The 19,948-nt window shown below is 40.9% G+C and overlaps 2 protein-coding genes across 2 annotated transcripts in view; both read left to right on the top strand.

Annotated features, from left to right (window-relative positions):
* tgfbr1b (transforming growth factor, beta receptor 1 b) overlaps positions 1-6,504 on the top strand; it is a 42,543-nt gene extending 36,039 nt beyond the window's left edge. Inside the window, exon 9 of the mRNA XM_061666107.1 lies at positions 622-6,504. Coding sequence (XP_061522091.1) covers positions 622-747 — 126 coding nt within the window. The 3' untranslated portion in view covers positions 748-6,504. The remainder of the gene's footprint in view (positions 1-621) is intronic.
* A 2,927-nt stretch (positions 6,505-9,431) lies between these two features.
* lancl2 (LanC lantibiotic synthetase component C-like 2 (bacterial)) lies at positions 9,432-19,296 on the top strand. The gene is made up of 10 exons (XM_061666944.1): positions 9,432-9,644; positions 10,862-11,065; positions 11,408-11,525; positions 11,630-11,837; positions 11,932-12,079; positions 13,175-13,321; positions 13,386-13,568; positions 16,346-16,522; positions 16,842-16,914; positions 17,965-19,296. Exons 2-10 carry the CDS (start codon positions 10,901-10,903, stop codon positions 18,039-18,041), a joined length of 1,296 nt encoding a protein of 431 aa, XP_061522928.1. The 5' UTR covers positions 9,432-9,644; positions 10,862-10,900; the 3' UTR covers positions 18,042-19,296.
* Positions 19,297-19,948: the final 652 nt, after the last annotated feature.

Here is a 19,948-nt window from a genome sequence, read left to right as displayed (position 1 = left end):
CAATCATAATGGTGATTCTGATTCTAGGCAAAACTGGCTCACTTAAATGTTTTCATATTTATTCCCCCATCTGACTTTTAAGACCAGTCTATTAGACTTTACACCGATCTGATCGGCGTTATCGGTATCGGCCGATAATTAGCATTTTATGCTGATCGGCTTTCATGTCACAAGTCGCCGAATTGATCGGCTCCGCACAAGACATTTAACTCTGCGTCTGTGTCGCGTATGAATCCAAAAGCTAGTTCATTTTTAGCCTTGTCACGTGTCTTGTTGCGCAGTACTGTAACTATCTGACGGCCAATAAAGTTTTTTCAATCTTGTCGGTGAAAAAACACGTCGGTGTGGGACTATTTTGCGCTGTCTCAGAGAAACAACACGCAAGTTATTTGCAGTCTGTGCACAACTGAAGTACGTCGTGGGGAACGTCATCTAAATGCTTCAACTCAAATTTGATCGAGCGCCTGAAGAATGTACACAAGGAACATGCCTTGGCTGAGCGTTGGCTCATATCTCTAAAAATTCGTAAGTTGAGGCAAGTTGAGGTACCACTACATGTGTGACTACACCGTTGTCGTGTCGTAATGAAGTTAAGTTTTGTGTTGGCTGTCCTCTCCGCAGGCGCTGCGCGTCATGGCTAAGATCATGAGAGAGTGCTGGTATGCAAACGGCGCTGCTCGGCTCACGGCGCTGCGGATCAAGAAGACCTTGTCCCAGCTCAGCCAACAGGAGGGAATCAAGATGTAGACGGCAAACTACCAAACACACTTCTGACTGGCATCCATATCATTCGCATCGTTATCATCCACATTGTTATTCATTCATTTTTCTCCCCTCTCCTCTGGATTGGAAGGGAAGCTCAGACGATATTTCCCCAGTGGTCTCGTTTTCTCACCCTTAACTGAATGGTGAGTTCTCCATTTACAAATGAAGACACCTGAATCCATTGATGGATGGATGGATGAGTGGGTGGATAAATGGCAGAATCTGATGACGGCAGTGCCTGAGGGCCATAAGAGTGGCATTAAAGGAAGCCTTCGCTTATTTTCCTCCATGCTCCTTTACTCATTAAAGGAAGACTCTTCAAGACCCATTAGGGCAACGGGAGTCCATCCCAGTCTGGTCTTCATTGCTCAGACACCCTCAGGTAGATTAAACAGCAGACAGTCAGCTGGTCTCACCTGAGAAACCGCTGAGCTGCCTTACATATTCATCATCTCTGCCTCATTTGTATATTAGCATCTCATTATTCACTTCACTGGGCTATAAGCTACTCGCCTCATTCAACATTTTCTCTGATGTGATTTGTCACATTAGCCCAATCCACATGGACAATTTACAAACACAAACACATTCTTTGAAGAATGTCATGATACAAAGTGCTCCCACAACACTAATGCATTCTAGTCTGGGGTTAACCATCTTTAGTTTGACTTTACAGTGAGAAATACACAGGACAGGTAGTCATTTGTATTGGCCTAGTTCATGGAAACTACTATGAAATGCAGAAAGTCCTTCATGAGTCATTCTTAAGCATTTTTGTTGTACTGGGAGCAGCAAAATGAAGTCATTGTTTGCCTGAGCTAGTCGAAAATTTGCTTTGAAGTTCAGCCTTGATGAAAAGTATTTTAGCATAATTATTATTCATCATACAATAGACGGTGGATGTGAGTAGCACTGGGGACTGAAGCATGGACCAGAGTATTACGACACCCTGTTTGTCATCGCTTCACCAATTTTGCACCTGGTTTTTATTTTCTTACTCATGTATTATTTCCCCCGTCTCCACCTGTATTATGGCGATGGAAAGGTCAGTTTAATTTATTGTTTTTTTTGTCTTTTCTTTGGAGTGGCAGGGCATCTTTTTTTTCTTTTGAAAAGTTAAAACTGGACATGATGACCTTGTTTAGTTTTGGCAAACATGCTGCATCATATGCAATTTACAGTATATAAATGTGTCTATTTTCTATTCTCTGCTAAAATTACAAACAACAACAACAATCAGCCGCCATCATGCCTTCCAGTCCAGCTGTTACCGGAAAGTGCCAGTGCTTTAAAAAACAAAAAACAAACTCCTCTTGCCGGTTGGTGTGCATTTGTTTCTTGCATGTACGCAGCTATGTGTGCGCGTGTGTGTGTGTGCGTGTGTGTGCGCGCGTGTGTGTGTGTGTCAGAGGAGGCCGAGCATACACTAGCTCGTACTATGCACACCCAAAAAGTCCAGAAGGAAAGGAAAGATATGTAACACAGCGCACAACGCCGATAACAACCCAGCCTCAACCCTCTGGTGCCATTTCATGACCTGCCCTTTGAACACGTGAACACACAAACACCTCAGCAAACAACTCTTTGGATTTCTTGTCCTCCTGGTGTAGACCGTCGGTGTCTGGAAACTGACCATCAGTGATGATCTTTTTGTTTGGGGGCAATCAGCGTCACAAAAGCTTTCAAACACTTACAGGAATGACAGATGTTGGCCCTGTGAATACAATCTGTTGGATTTCTAAATTTCATGTTAAATTCCTGTTTGTGCAGCCCTGTAAAGTGGTCTTTTAAAAAGTCTTTCTTCATGCAACAACATAGTCATTCAAAAGCCCAGTTGTTGGGGACCCCCCAGAACCGACACAGCTTTAGGGACCAACACACAGGAACTTCTGTCTACATATGCGAGAGGTCATCAAAACTGTCGACAAGAAAAGTAGTTGCTCAAAGGTTGTTCACCATTTCCATCAAGTTTATCCCCTAAACTGACAAAATCAAGAATTTCAATCCTATGGAAAGCTGAGCATTGAATCAATATTCTTCATATCCATCTTAAGCTCCGTGTACACGTGTGCTCTATGTCCTCACTATAGGACACGTACATGTTACCAGTGAGGCAAAACTGCATTAGTTGACATCTGTGCGCTACTAGTGAAACATTAGATATTAACTACACTGAAGTAGAATTTTGAAGTGTTACTCGTAGCACGTAGTTGCCAGTAACATGTAGTTGTCCTACTCGTGAGAACAAAGAATACTAGTACGTGGACCTAAAGATGGATATGAACGATATCGAATAAATGCTCAAACAGCATTCCATAGAGCCTCCTTCTTTAAGTTTCAGCAGTTGAAATAAGATTCACAAGGACTAACGGGTCTAACCCAACCCCCAAAATGATTAAATAACTAATTAAGAGGTGTGTCCATATCATCTAATTTTTGCCTGCAATATCTGCAATCGGGTCACTTTGCCTCAAGGAAATATTTGCATATTGGAAGGGCGGGGAAACCATAACAAATCATCAAAAATATCAAATCCAAACAAAAACATATTGAGCATTTTATTTTGGGTCACACCTCATGCATGTATTTCAGTAGAAAATGAAATATCCACGTTCACTTGAGTATTTAGAGATCTACTCAATGCAGTATTTTACAACAATCCTCAAATACATCCCTATGAGGTTTTCTAAGTTTGTCAGCCTGGCATTTGGATTAATTTCAAGGCTGTAATAACATTTTCAAAGCGGGTGTTCGTAAACTGTACAGCCAAAATCACATGTAGCACCTGGTTTCACCGTCATGTTTGTTCTGTTGCCAATATTACTCTACTGTACATTTAAATCATCGGATATGTTTGCCTTTGCTATTTGTGTCAAAGCCATTGTAATACAGAGACCAAAACATTGAATTCAATGCAGCTTGTTACATGGGCAATAGAAAATCCACATCTATTTGTGTTCACTTTGATTCCCTTGGTGTTTAACTGCGTGGCAATTTGTCTACGGTGTTTTTCTTAATAGCTTTGTGATGTATTGACGTGCTGCTTATTTCTCCGACTCGCTTTCCCTTTTAAAGGCGATAGCTGCCATTGGATGTAAATATCCTCACATCGCTTAGAATCGAGTCTTCTGTTCCACGTCGTCAATGCGAATCACGCCTGTTTTGTTTGTTTAGGTTGGGAAAACCACCGTGCCAATTCACCATGACCACTGAATCCGAGCAGCTTGTTCATATGAGCATTTATTTTATAGATGCAACGATAAGTAAGCCGTGAATGAAAATTTAAGTAAATGTATATTTTTCAAGAACAACTATGGATTGGTTCTATTCTTAAATAACATATCTGAAGATATCTAATCTGACGTAATCCCCTTGTTGGTTGGTGTAGGGATTGGTAAAGCCTCGTCTTTAATGTGCTGTGTGAAACGGAGTTGTGTAAAAAATGCCTTCTCAAATTAGATTTTGATGATGTCTGCTCACGTCAAATTCATACCTGTCCTAGTTGATTTTGAAGGAACATTCGACAAGGTTAAATAGCAAGTGAAGTGGTCGTTTATCCAGGGCGTTAAATAAAATAAAAAGACTGAAACTCCTTTCGTGTTACAAGAAATGAATAGGATATTAAATGAACAAGATTACTGACTAGAGTGATGGATTGTTCTGTCTAGGCCTTGGAGGACAAAGTGATTGGTGGTGTTGGTGGAATAAGAGCAAAACCTAGGGTGGGACTGTCGCTGTGTGTCTTGTAGGTTCCATTAGCAACGTCATTTCTCTGGGATCTGTATTAAAAGAAAAAAAAAGAAAATACTCTACTGCACCTCTGGAATGTCAACTCAGACAACCCTCATTCTTGTCTTAAAAGTCACCAGCAGCCTTGTACTTTTTCTTTTTCTTTTCAAAGCCCAAGGTGACTTAAATGTACAAAAAAAAACCATTTTTTTTAATGCTTTGTTACCTTTGTCTTGTCATTCCATGTGCTCTATTCTCATAGCTACAAAGGCCACACTTCACTGCAGCTTGCAGCTCAAGCTCAGGTTTCACTTGACTGAAAGTACTAGATTTCATTTGTATTTCATTTTGGTGTATGCTTGAAACAACCACGTTCATACAAACAGGGGTAGTACACTTCGAAACACTAACCTTATACTCACTTTTGTTGTTTTGGTGAACAATCAAAAGCCAGGATGGAACTTCCAAATTGTCAGTTCATTATTGGAACATAAACACTACTTACAAAGACAGTTGGAGATACAGTGAATCCTTGCATATTTGCTGTTCGGCACTCACAAATTCCAATTTTATATTTATTTTTTTCCCCCAAAATGTATTTTTTCTTTCCAATTACAATACATTGTCAATTATTTGTGGATTTTTGCTGTTCCTAGCAGGGCTCTGTCTTAAACCCCCTCGAATTGTGGGGGTCCAATGTAAATATTAGTCATTAACCTTTGTTTCAAGCATACATTGGCGTGACTTTTTAAAGTGACTTTTTGGTTGTGATAAAATTGATTCAGTTCTCAACACATTTAAAAAGGCTGAAAATACATACAGTACATGTACTGTATGACTTTTAGAGACGAGTGGCCGTTTTCCTGCTCTGTGTGTTGGAGAGCTAAAAAAATAAAAAATAAAAAATAGGGACACCGCAAACAATGCCAGCAGCTCTACCACCTCAGGCCATAAACAGCTGTGAATATATCGACTAAGCATCCGAGAGTGTCCAATCGGAGCACAAAACCTGCGTCACAACCCAAAGGTCACGACAGCAGCTTGTGAGCATGCAAATATCGACAACACAGGTCGTCTTCTCTCTTTTTTATGCAAAAACTGCGAGAGCATCGTCCGCACAGGTTCATCGATTTAGTGTCTATGCTTATGTGAGCCACACACTGTGAAAAGGACCAACGTTGCTCCGAAAACGGTCCAGGCAACGATCAAGTTGTAGCCCTACACTCAACTACGGGGATCTAAATATTACCTGACAAAAAGGCTTGGGTCAATAAAGTGCTCAGAAAGGCTGCAGTGAAGCTGTTGTGGCATTAGAAGTAGCAGAAAGCTTTTTTTAAATATTTTTCTTCATTGACTTTTCAAATGCCAAGACTACACGTGATTGTCCCTTTTGCTTTACAGTATATAGAAGTCATCCTGAAGCTGAACATCATCATAATCATAATTAAGCTAACAAAAAGATCGCTTTTTAAAAGAAAATACCTCCACTTTAAAGACCAATGTGTTTTACCTCACTGTAAATATAGTCTCTATTTGTTTACTCCCATTTGTTTTTATTTCTATGAAATGCTTAAGAAATTAAAGAGAAGTTTTGTTTTCTTTCTTCTATGGTACCTTTTTTGGTCACGCGGCATCGTGTTGTGTTTGTGTAGAGTCCAAACATTGACGAAACGATTCCTCATTGCCATTCATGCTCTGTATATGACCTGTTTTGCTAGTGTTGTGCTACATGAACTGTACAGTCAAACGTGCTTTACAGATGTCAAGCCCCATTCTGAGCTCTGCTACAAATGCCTTGTTCAATATGCGCTGTCTTAAAAACAAACAAAAAAAAGTCAGAGGTGTTTGAGGTGCCCTCCTCACCGCGTGACCCCTCTTGGATTTCTGAACATATTATCTTGACTTTTTTTATATAGTGTGTACAGATGATTGAGAGATCATAGGAACTAGAAGGCTGAAACATGTTAACTTTTAACATAGCTGGAGTAGAAAATGGTGTGAATAAAGAATGTTTCACTACAATATTGTGTTTTTATTTGTGTGCAATATATTAGCTGAAATATTCAGTGTTTGACATTTTATTATACCACCTGCCATGCACACAAAACATTTAGAAATCTGAAAGTTTCTTATGTCAAACAGAACTGAATTTTATACACAAATTAAGCTGACCATTCATTGATATATTATATATTCTATGGACTGAAGAGAAGGAAGTTGAACTTTTTGGAAGGTGTGTGTCGTTACATCTGGTGTAAATGTAACAACATTTAAGAAAAAACATCCTAACAACAGTCAAATATGGTGAGGGTCTGGGGTTACTTGTTACTGCAGGACCTGGATGACTTGCTGTGATTGATGGAACCATGAATTTTGCTCTTTACCAGAAAATTCTGAAGGAGAATGTTCAGCCATCAGTTTTTGACCTCACGCTGAAACGCACTTGGGTTCTGCAACAGGACAAGGATCCGAAACCCACCACCAAGTCAACTTCTGAATGGCTTAAAAAAAAAAAAGAAAGGTTTTGTAGTGGCTTAATCAAAGTCCAGACTTGAACCCAATTGAAATGCTGTGGCTTGACCTTGAAAAGGCAGTTCGTGCTCGAGAAGCCTCCAATGTTGCTGAATTAAAACAATCCTGCAAGGAAGAGCGGGTCGAAATATCTCCACAGAGATGTGAAAGACTTATTGCCAGCTCTTGGTCTGGAACGTATTCCCACGATAAACGGGCGGTTACTTTACAAACCAAGTTTAAAGTCAAGGTCCCTTAATTGGAACTCTTTAATACCTTACGCTTTATAGTTGTGCAGCCTGAAGTGCATTAGTTTGTTCCACTTCCTCTGTGTGACCCTCAGCAGAGTAGAGCCGCATCGGGGCCAACATCATCCATACACCGCCATCCATCACCAACATTCTGTCTTCAGCCTTGACAAGCCATTCTTCAGTGTCCCTCCCTGCCTCACAACTAACATTGCACAGTCTCCATCTCCTCCCAGAGGCGCAGTTTGTGTTGCAGTGCAAGTCACGGATAATATCATCATTACCCACAAACATTGGGGAGAATTCAAATATGTTTGGCTTTGCAGGCTGGGGAAAGAGAACGCGATATTCATTTCTTGATCGGGGCAGTAAATTTATTCAAAGAAACTTGGTTGAGCTGTGTTTCAACTTTCTCTCTGGGGAAATCTGTCCACCCACTGCAGCACAAGAGACTCACAATAAATGTGCGGCTCGATGTGGGATCTTATACCTTAGAAGGCGACGTAGCTCCACGGCCACTCTTGCGGGGTCATGCAGCAGCAAACAAGCACTGCAGTCAATCTTCCACTGCATCCATTTCTCTCATTCACTATCGACTCGTAATTCCCACGGTATCTGCTATTATTCACAAAAGCAGGGATGAGGAAAATGAATGGAACAAAGGGGAATGTAGAGCACGTAGTCCTGTTATTAACACAAAAGAGTAGAAAATGTGCTTTTGATAAATTTGCCTTTCTCTGTCATGATATTTGATGGTGAGCTTGGTCAGGGGAAAAAGGAATCATTATGGTGGCCAAAATATTGACACTTTGGCTACAATTTAGACATTTTCACTAAGGGGTGTACTCACTTTTGTTACCATTGTTATAGACCTTAATGGCGGTTGAGTTACTTTAAGGGTACAGTAAATGTATGACGGGAAAGTAGTTAGATGCACCCCGATCAGTTAATGAACAATGAAGAGGTTGGACTCCAGCTCATCAGTGAGTTTTCATGCTTGAAAGAGATTTGAACAATCGTGTACTCCCAACATCGTGCGAACAGATTGGCGTAGCCACTCTGTTCCACCATGTCTTGTGTGTCCCAGTACACAAAGCAAATTGCATAGAGGCACGCTTGGGTTGGTTCAGTCAAATGCCTTTAGGTTCAGATACCACAGCATGCCGACTGAGTTAACGAGATCCAGGAGGATTTTAAAAAGTGAGGTTGAATTTCAACCTTGTGGTGGATGGGACACATACTTTATTTCCAGGGAAACTTTAGCCAGTTGTACGCAAGCCCCCTCTAGTGGTATGTGAAAGAATCACTCAATAGAATGTTCAAACTGTGCATACATAATATGAGTGGCTGTAATTTTTATTACTTGGTCGACTGGTTAGAGCGCCTGCCTCACAGTTCTGAGGACTGGGGTTCAATCCCCGGCCCCGCCTGTGTGGAGTTTGCAATCACAGTTAGTGGCCACTAGAGGGTACTGCAGCTCAAGAAATCATTCCTCACTTTAACTTCACACCAATTCAAATATTGCTCGTCGATTGTCAAAAAGTTGGACAGTGATGCTTCTGCATAATTTAAGCAGGCTACAGTTGTGTATTCTACTCAAATGTTAACATTCATGTTCATATTGCAGTAAGTCAAGGAAGTACAAAGTACAGACATTTGTTTTCAAATGTAAGGAGCAAGAGGTCATCAGAAAGTTGTATTGATACCTTAAAAAAAATCTACTCAAGTACAGTAACGAAGTATTTGTACTTCAGTACTTCCCACCACTGTTTAAAAGGCAATTTATGATATCCCTTGTTTTTTTTTTTTACTTGCAATTAGAATGATTTACTTGAAAATGTATTAGATCACGTGACATTATTTAGAAGGCCTAATGTTCTGGCAAGTGATGCTGTGGTTCACGTGACTGCCGTGTTGCAGAATACAAAAACAAAAAAAAATCGTGGTGGAGAAAGGGAGCGGGAGTAGATTTGCAATGATGCCTAATCCCAACAGCACAGCATCAGACACCAACACCATCTGCCACCATCCACAGTCGGCTGCGCTGGGCTGCTGGGTACTGCCGGGTACTGACTGCTACAGGGATGACTTGAGTGTCGATAGGGGGAGGGGGGTTAGATCTTCACCCGCAGTGTGTGTAAGGGGGGAGGGGTGGGGGGGTTGTCCTTTATTTGTCGAGCAGCATCCGCAGCAGGATGCTGAGGGGCTGCAGTTGATGGAGTCTTCTCGTCCCTCCTGATCGCCCTGACTGCAGCTTCCAGCTTCCATTCACTCACAAAGGGATAAGTTGGGCTCTGGGAGGCACTATTTGGGGGGCAGGAGGCTGCCAAAGGAGGATCATCCCCATCCACACAAACTCCGGGGACTCCATAGCCTACTCATCGCATCCCGGTAATGTGCAATTTTGTCTCAAAATGCCCTTTAAGCCTTTGTGTTTGAAAAGTCAATGTATTGAGGATTGCATGCTGCTACAGGGGTGACAAATCACATTGTTATGGTTTCACACAATGTGCTGTGTAATGGCATTCATCATATACACAACATGTTGATGGATAGCCAGTTTTTCAATCAAAGGGATTTGGGAACAAAAACAAATACTTGCAATATCTCAATGTTTTTAAAAGTAAAGACAAGAAACATGAAGTAGATGCAGATTTTCTTTAACGGGCGACATATAATTATGTGGTGGCCCAGATCTGACCCCCAGACCTCGAGTTTGAAACCACTGCAGAACAAAACATCGGCATTTGATCTTGTTTAACAATATAAAATAAAAGATTACAACTGGGGTGTAAGTCTATATGGCAACTGTACAACGTGTGCAAAATGACATTGGGGAAGCCCCAGAAAAGCGGATTTTAAAATCCAATTTGGGTGATTGTACACTTTTGAGACTTTCACCACAGTTTTGAACAATTCATAACTACATTGGGATGCTTATACAATCCATTGGTTCTTCGAGGTTTTTAAAAAATATATATATATTTCTGCTTTGACTTGCGATCACACACTTGCGATACGAGTGCTTTATGGTGGCAGTAAACTCAATTCAACTCACTTAACAGTAAGCAGCGGTTGGGTAAAAAGTGAAGGTTTCATCTAAAAAAAAAAGAGGTTTCAAGTTGTTTAGTTCAAATTTACTGTCAAACATAAAGCAAAGACAATTTCGCGTCGTATTTGCGTTTGCTTGTTTGGGGCGGCACGCTAGCTCAATGCTAATGCTGAATGGAAATTGCCATTGACATGCTAACGTTACAGTCGATAGTTGCGATTTTTTTTTCCTTCAGGCAACGGATATTTTAACGCATAGGGTGGAACAACATATGTGGACTGATAATACAGTCACAGGCATATATATTTTGCACCCTCTACGAAAAATTGCTAATTTTAAAGCAACTTTCTGAATAGTAGAAGAAGTCTATTTATCTTCATTTGTCTGCATGACTGCATTATACAGTACTTCCCCATGGTGGCCAAGGTGGGTACAAGCACAAACTGTTAATGTTTTTTTTTTTTTTTTTTTTTAATGTATTACGTTGTTTAAAAAAAAAATCAAGTACAATACAATAAAGTGCTAGTTTTCAGTTCTTTATTTTGAATGTTTCTAGCGTGTCGGTGGATTTTGCCCCTACGGAGCCGCCGTCGAGATGGGAGACAACATGTCAAAGCGTCTGAAGCTCATTTCGGTGACAGAAGCAGAGATGGAGGAACGCTCTTTTCCCAACCCGTACACTGACTGGGACCAAGGAGTTCTCACCTCCAATTCTGGAGCAGAAGTGGATTACAATAACCCGTTTGACGAAGAAGGAAAGGTGGGCTGGTGTGTCGTTTTGTGGAATTTTATGACATTGTATACGTGTGGTGCATGCTAGCATAAACAAGGGCTGGCTAATGTGGACATTGTCAGACGTATTTTTTAAATCCTGCATTTAAGTGCAGTTTTAATGTTCAAAGTGCATAACGTTACAGTGACTTATAATAGTAGTAATAATAATATTAAATATACACGCCCAGTCAGAAGTCTAGGACATGGTTTTGCATTTAATAGCAGTAGAAAGTGCGTCCTCTTACTGTATTTGCACACTTCATTCTTGACATGATACACACTTATGTACTTAGTCTTACTTATATATTGTATTCTATCTCCCCCACAGGTGAGCTCAGCATTCCAAAGGAAGGTCCAGAGTAAGATGAAAGATCTGCTTCAGCAGATGGAAGAGGGCCTGAAAACCGCCGACCCCCATGACTTCTCGACTTACACTGGCTGGACAGGTCTGTCAAATGTGAAGATGTAACGCTCTGTCAGGGTAATAATCAACAATGAGCTCCAATGAACAAGTCAATCCAAAATTCCCTCTTTTTCTTCTCCCATCTAGGGATTGCTTTACTGTACTTGCAGCTGTATCGTGGCTCCAATGAAGTTGCACACCTGCAAAGGGCATTGGACTATGTGAAGAGATCAATGAGGATTCTGAATGGCCGAAAAGTGACTTTCCTTTGTGGAGATGCCGGGCCACTCGCTGTGGGTGCAGTGGTCCACCACAAGCTGGGCAACAGAGCTGACAGCAATGACTGTCTTTCTAGGTGAGTGTTTCTAACTGCGATGTATATTTTTTAAATTAATTACACAGTTTTCCTAACTTACTTTCCTGAAATTAAAAAGACTTTTTCTCTTCAGGCTCCTCCAGCTGCAGCGATCAGTGCTCAGTCCAGATTCTGAGATGCCGGACGAGCTGCTGTATGGACGAGCTGGTTACCTGTACGCTCTGCTGTATGTTAACAAAGAAATAGGAGGTGACACTGTGGATGAAGCCACAGTTACAAAAGTGAGGCACATGCATGCAGTCTTCCCCCCCAATTTTCAGATACAGTTCACGGATTTCCTACTTGCTTTCCCCATTAGTTAAGTCAAAGCCAGAATTGATCATGTACTCAGGTTGAAAGGGCTGAGGGTGTAGATGCTAGTAGTGACTGAGGTAAAAATAACATTTTGATTTGAAGCAGCAGTTTATTGTAGCAGTGCCGTACCGTCGAAGGCAAAGCTCTCGATTTACCGGTCGATCTACGTTCCTCTCCTCACCTATGGTCACTAGCTGTGGGTCATGACCGAAAGAACAAAATGAGTTTCCTCCGCAGGGTGTCCGGGCTCTCCCTTAGAGATAGGGTGAGCTCGGTCATCCCGGAGGATCTCAGAGGAGAGCCGCTGCTCCTCCACATCGAGAGGAGCCAGATGAGGTGGCTGGGGCATCTGATTCAGATGCCTCCCGGACGTCTCCCCAGTGAGGTGTTCCGGCCACATCCCACCGGGAGGAGACCCCAGGGACGACCCAGAACACGCTGGAGAGACTACGTCTTTCGGCTGGCCTGGGAACGCCTCGGGATCCCCCTGGAAGAGCTGGATGAAGTGGCTGGGGAGAGGGAAGTCTGGACGTCCCTGCTAAAGCTACTGCCCCTGCGACCCGACCTGGATAAGTGGTAGAAAATGGATGGATGCAGTACCATCGACCATTATTTGTGCTCATAAATCCCGCCTGGGCACCACAGCTCATTGCCTTAATCAAACTGTGCTCCAGGGTGCAGTTAGGAAATGTTGTTGCCTTTTTATTTTTCTTGGTGTTCTGGGAGTCTGCAGTTATGTTTGATAGTCACTTTGTTGGTTGTCTGCGAGCATTTCGCTTCCTGGCCTTGTTAAATAATTTGATTAACATTAAAATGATGAGGATTTATCGGGAGTAACATTGTTTAATCTTCCCAAAATTAGCTCATAAGTGTCTGTCGCTTGAAATGTGCATCTCTATTGCAATGGTAATTTTTAATTCACACTTAATTGTTACTGCCACCGTACTTTATTTTTTTACAATTTACTAACAGTCAAAATGTGTCTTTACCCGCTTCTTTGCACTTTTCCTTCTCCATCCCAGGTAGTGACCGCCATTATTATTTCTGGGAAGAATCTGTCAGCAGAGCATAAGAAGACGGAACGCTGCCCTCTGCTCTATGAATGGCACAAGAAGCAGTACGTTGGTGCCGCCCATGGCCTGGCTGGAATCTTTTACATGCTCATGCAGGTAAACCAGGACTGAAGAAGTCCTGTTTCAAGTAGCCAGTTAAAAAGTATCTCTCTCGCTTCAGCCAGGGGCAAGGGTCCATCCAGACGTGCTGTCCGAGTTGGTTCGGCCCAGTATCGACTATATTCGCCACAAGAAATTTCGTTCTGGTAACTTTCCATCGTCGCTGAGCAATGAAAGCGACCGACTGGTTCATTGGTGCCACGGCGCACCTGGCGTCATCCACATGCTCATAATGGCTTACAAGGTAAGAAAGATATGGAAAATCCAGTGATGACACTCAAACACACTCTGGCTTGAACATAAGGTTGAATTTTCAAAGTTAGAAAATGTCATGAGAATGTTTACTGTATTTGTGCGAATTAACAGGAATTTATTGAAATAATGGAATGGAATAATTTATCAAGTTGAAGGTTGGCTCTCAATAGGGAACTTATATATAGTTGGAGAAAATATATTTTGGTATAATCCTGACTAAAACAACTCAATTTCATGAAAGTACAGTTGAATATGAAGAGCCAAATATCTGAAAGCATTTAGCAAAAATTACAGGTTTGGCTATAGAAGCATATGGGAAGATTGTTTTTCTTTACATATTTAATTGGACTTTTTGGAGTGATAGGGGAGCTCTATTCATTTCACATTTTAAATGGATGGGGTGCATTTTCATTCATTTTTTTAATAAATTAGGTTGGGGATAGGCTTATTTAACTCAACATTCATTATTTGTTCTTCAATGACAGATTTGATTGTTCAATCAAATATTTAAAAGTTTATAATGTTCTACTTAAAACAAATCTGTTGAAATTTCATGCTTTTCAATTGTATTAGTGTGCATTGATGTATGCTTATGACGAAGCAAAATGTTTATATTTATGCTTGAATGTGATAATTTTCAATTAGATTATCCTCAACTCCCAGTTAATTCCCATTATTCCCATGGAGAGTTTCCTATTTGGAATATTTCGGCAATTCTCCATTTTCAGTTTACTGGAAATTTTCCAACTCTTTGCAAACCGAATTGAACATGGAGTCTAATCCCATCTACTGGCTTGATTGTCTGTGATCGATCTGTTCATAAAACACGCATTTAAGCTTGAAGTCGAGGGTGCAGACTAAAATAGGATATGTGCAAAGGATCTGTGTCACGCTCACTATATTTCATTTTAATAGCCTGACTTTACACACGCACACACATACTGTAGCTATAAATTGTTGAATTCCCTCCCTTCTTTCTCAGGGAGCTGCTTGGCACCTAATGTGCCATTAGCTCTCTCACTGCAGTCACGGATCCACAAAGTCTTGCATCGCACAAACCTCAGTGAGCGCCACACAAAGCTCATCTCTGTCTCACCATTATGACTCCTTAAAGAGGAATCTATTGTGGAAAATGTCCTTTCTGTTTGCTTGTATGCAAATAGTTGGGTGTTTCTGCCCACCCATCAAGTGTGAAATTAAGATAGCATGTAAATCTTTTATGAGCAGTCTATTTCTGACACTGTGTCTGTGTGCTGTAGTTTTTGGATGCCCCGACATAGCGGGGCAGTTCTTGACCCTCGAGATATCATGACAAAAGCATGTCAGTCACGTTATGACATCTGGGGAACTTTTTTAAGGTAGATACTGAGCCAGCAATTGTATTTAGGGTTTCCAAACATTGGGATGCAGAGCAAATTTTATGTGAAAATAAAGAGCTTTGAATTTTGTGATTTTGCTTGGGTAGCGTTACTCTTCCCTATAATTGCATCAACGCAGCCTGCTGAGATGAATCTGGAAAGTGCAACCCCAATTCCAATGAAGTTTTGTGGGTGTTGTTGATAAATGTCTTTTGCTTTGCATAGTAGAGTTTCAAGTTGCACTTATGGATGTAGCGCCGAACTATATTTACTGACATTGGTTTTCTGAAGTGTGCCTCAGCCCATGTGGTGATATCCTTCACACATTGATGTCGGTTTTTGATTTTTGATGATCCCCCTGAGGGATCGAAGGTCACGGGCATTCAGTGTTGGTTTTCGGCCTTGCCGGTTACATGCAGTGATTTCTCCAGATTCTCTGAACCTTTTGATGATATTATGGACCGTAGATGATGAAATCCCGAAATTCCTTGCAATTGTACGTTGAGGAACCTTGTCCTTAAACTGTTTGACTCTTTTCTCACGCACGTGTTCACAAAGAGGTGAACCTCCCCCCATCTTTGCTTGTGAATGACTGAGCAGTTCAGGGAAGCTCCTTTTATACCCAATCATGGCACCCACCTGTTCCCAATTAGCCTGTTCACCTGTGGGATGTTCCAAACAGGTGTTTGATGAGCATTCCTCAACTTTCTCAGTCTTTTTTACCACCTGTTTTGCAGCCATAAAATTTAAGTTTATGATTATTAGTTAAAAACAACAAAGTTTATCAGTTTGAACATTAAATATATTGTCTTTGTAGTGTATTCAATTAAATATAGGTTGAACATGATTTGCAAATCATTGTATTCTGTTTTTATTTATGTTTAACACAACGTCCCAACTTCATTGGAATTGGGGTTGTAATTAAATATTGACAGGATGGCAATGAAATAGCTTTTAACCTCTTTGCCGAGTTCTTGGTCATCAATACATCGTTTAATTTCTCACCAGTGTTTATGTTTGCCAGTTTAATTTCACCATCCGTTTTTGTGATGACATTTTGAAGAAATTTGATGAAAATACTTTTCGTGTTTGTGGCCTTCTCAAACAGACTGTGTGGGTTTGGTTGGCAATAGAAAAAGAAGTAGGCCACATACCTAATTTTATAATACTGTATAATGAATATTTTTAAGGGTTGGACCTTCCACTGCGTTACGGCTATGAAAGGATGTGCTTTGGTGATCAGAACTTCAAGCCATTGTCACAGTCTAATTTTGATGGGTTTGATTGACGAGTAGGGCTTTTGATAATGTTTTCCCATTTGTGTCTATAATTTGACCTTTTAAATATTGAATAATATGCATTTAACAGCAACATATTAGGCTGTAAACTGGGGCTTGTGTCTTCCCAGGTGTTTAAAGAGGAGAAGTACCTGAAGGAAGCGGTCGAATGTGGCGAGGTGATCTGGCAGAGGGGTCTTCTCCGAAAAGGTTATGGCATCTGCCATGGTACCGCCGGCAACGGCTATGCCTTCCTCTCCCTGTACAAGCTCACCCAGGAGAAGAAGTACCTGTACCGTGCCTGCGAGGTAATGAAGGCCGGAAGCTGCTTTTAAAGTGGCCTACTATGGAGGAACCACCAAATCAAACTACTTATTGCATCATCTCCATGTAGTAGTAGTATTTAAAAAAAATTAATAAAAAAGTGGCCAAACTGAAGTAAAAGACCATGTAAGATAAATGAGCTTGAGCTGTTTTCCAATCATGTGGAAGTTTTTTTTGATATTGTACTGTACTCCCTCGTCGTGCTTGGTTATGATAATAAGGCACATACGTCAGTGGCATTCAAATAACCTTGTGTCGAAGTGACCATTTGAACCAATTTGTTCTGTTTCGTTCATGATTCAGTTTGCCGAATGGTGTTTGGACTATGGGACCCACGGATGTCGTATCCCCGATAGACCCAACTCGCTCTTTGAAGGTATCTAAAATCAAGACCTCTTATTTCAATTGTCACCTTCACCAGCGTTTTCATCTGATCTTAGTGACTGATAATATCATTCTGAACAGAATGACTTCAGCTTGTTGATTACATTTTACATGACTGCAAACGGATGGATATTTGTTTAGTATGATATTCAAGACAGCAAGCAAGTTCGATTTTTTTCTTAGCATATCCAGCTCCTGTTCTTATTGCACAAGAGAGAAGCTGTAAATGAGAGAGTGAAATTCAGGATGCATCGCCCACACAAACAGTTTGCCCACGTGGTCACAATGAATTCTCCAGAGCTGTTCTGGCCACGCATTGCAAACATGACTCATCGAAGTCAGTTTACCTTTCTGTCTAACTGATTCAAATATTTTTATAGCTCCTTTGGGAAAATAGATATACAGTGCTGTGAAAAAGTATTGGCCCTCTTCTCAAATTCTTATATTTTTGCATGGTTTCCCCACTTTAATGTTGGCCCATCCAGTTATTACATTTTGGGGGTTATTACTTTTTGACACAGGGCCAGGTAAATTTGAATAGCCCCCCCCCCACACACACACACCTCAATAAATCAAATCACCTTTTAAAAACAGCATTTTAAGTTCACTTTGGTTAAATTTGTCTGATATTTACATTTGTTTGATGATCTTAAACATTAAAGTGGGCAAACTATGCAAAAATCTAAGAATTTGAGAAGGGGGCCAAAACTTTTTCACACCACTGTGCACTACTCACAAAAAGCGATGGATAATTTCAGGATAATGCTAAATGCATAATAACCTTTACAGTCAAACTTAATTTGACCTCCTCTAAACCTGTTCTCTAACAAGGAGCTGAACGGCAAGATTCATCAATTAATTTCACCTCTAAAAGTCATAGTGCATTCTAGGTCCATTGTGATGTATAAGGCAAACTAATGCAACTCTGGACCTCACTTTAAATTAAATTTTGAAGCAAGGAGATTTGTATCACATGCCACACTGCAAATGTGAAAGTTGAAAGTACATCGCTGAGAGGAATGAATCCCGTTTCACCCGTCAGGTATGGCTGGGACCATCCACTACCTGTCAGAAATGGCCGCACCCGAAGCTTCCTGTTTCCCTGCCTTTGAACATTGATCTGCTGGAGCGAAGAAGGGCATCACGTTTTGAGCAGATATCATCTTATTTGCTTCCTGTAATTTCAAAACCCCAAAGTGTTAGGAGCGTATTTTGGGACCAAACTACATACATGAAATGCTGTTGGGAGTATTTGGCCACACTAGTAGGACAATTCAGCGCACTGGTAGAACAACTGTCTTATGAGTAATGTTTTTCCCACTACTATTTCAACTGTGAAACCGTACTAGTAAACTACTGTGCTGCACTAGTTACACTACTTGGTCCAACTAGTAGGCACCCACTAGTAGCCTACAAGTAGCACCACAATGCCTACGGTTGTCCTACTAGTATACAGAATTGTCATATCTTAGAAGAAGGCGGTAGTGGAAAGAACATGGTAAGATGTAGTCATTCTACTAGTACACCTTAGTTGTTCTACTAGTGTGCAAAATTATCTTACTAGTGAGAACAAAGAGTATACTAGTACATGGGCCTGAAGCTGAATATCAAAGTTATGGAATGAATGCTGAAATGGCTTTCCATAGACATCACTGTCACACATGCTTTCAAAAAAAATATATGGCCAAGAAACACAACACATGTACTGTATGTGTGATGTATAGTATTTGTATTCACCTGCATGCTCAAGTGGTTCGTCCATGTCCTGTCAATGTGAAAATGTTTTTTGTGTGTGTGTGTCAAACTGGAGGATGTTTTTGTGTTTAGTAAGAAGCAAAACACATTCATGCATGTTTGAAGATAACCCAAAAATTAAATAACTGCTGAAATGGTAGCAAAAACATTGCATTGACAGACTGGTATATTCATGATTTATCCAAATTCCAAAGCAACTTTTTACAGCAAGTACCAACTCCAAGAAATATTTGGCTCTGCAAGTAGACCATAATGTCCATGATACAATTAAAATGTACTGAACAAAAGTTACCTAAATAATTGCACTATATGTACTGCTGCTAACACAAAAGTCATTGAGGCCGACAGCATATGAATTCCTAATTCTTTTACTTTCCTGAATGTCCCTTCTCCCTCAGTTTTTATCCAAAATGTCTTTGTGTCCTATTTGTCCAGCCAAAGTGTGTTATGGTTTGATTATGTTGTATAAATTGTGGGGAAATGTATGTACCACTTGTTTTGCAGTATATTTTACAAAAAAAAAGAACAAACAAAAAATCCACTGGCTCAGGTGTGTTTACTGTGGTTTATAAATGAGCTGGTGAAAATGAACATTTTTTGTAGTTTGGAAAGAAAACAAACTAGGGACCTAACCACTACCCTGTGGTACACCTAACTGAGGTGGTGTTTGTCTGTATTCGGACATCTTGTCCAGTAGGAATGGACTACAAAGAAGAAAGGCAACCATTCCAGGAGTAGATTTCCTACACACGTTGGACTTTAGGAAATTGTGAAAAGAACGCTAACTACTAATATATATATTAAATCATGGTGGTAGCAGAGGTCAAGTCATATTGGTACATTATTCCTGGCTAACGCTTTTCTAGTTGTGGACTTTGTTCATCTTTATGACTGATAACCTGAAAATAGGCGGCACGGTGGCCGACTGGTTAGGGCGTCAGCCTCACAGTTCTGAGGACCCGGGTTCAATCCCCGGCCCCGCCTGTGTGGAGTTTGCTTGTTCTCCCCGTGCCAGCGTGGGTTTTCTCCGGGCACTCCGGTTTCCTCCCACATCCCAAAAACATGCATTAATTGGAGACTCTAAATTGCCTGTAGGCATGACTGTGAGTGCGAATGGTTGTTTGTTTCTATGTGCCCTGCGATTGGCTGGCAACCAGTTCAGGGTGTACCCCGCCTCCTGCCCGATGACAGCTGGGATAGGTTCCAGCACGCCCGCGACCCTAGTGAGGAGAAGCGGCTCAGAAAATGGATGGATGGATGGAATCTGAAAA

Source organism: Phycodurus eques, chromosome 21 (assembly GCF_024500275.1).
Source record: "Phycodurus eques isolate BA_2022a chromosome 21, UOR_Pequ_1.1, whole genome shotgun sequence".
Lineage (NCBI taxonomy): Eukaryota > Metazoa > Chordata > Actinopteri > Syngnathiformes > Syngnathidae > Phycodurus > Phycodurus eques.
The sequence above is the reverse complement of the archived record's forward strand: the minus strand, read 5'-3'. Positions and strand labels throughout refer to the sequence as shown.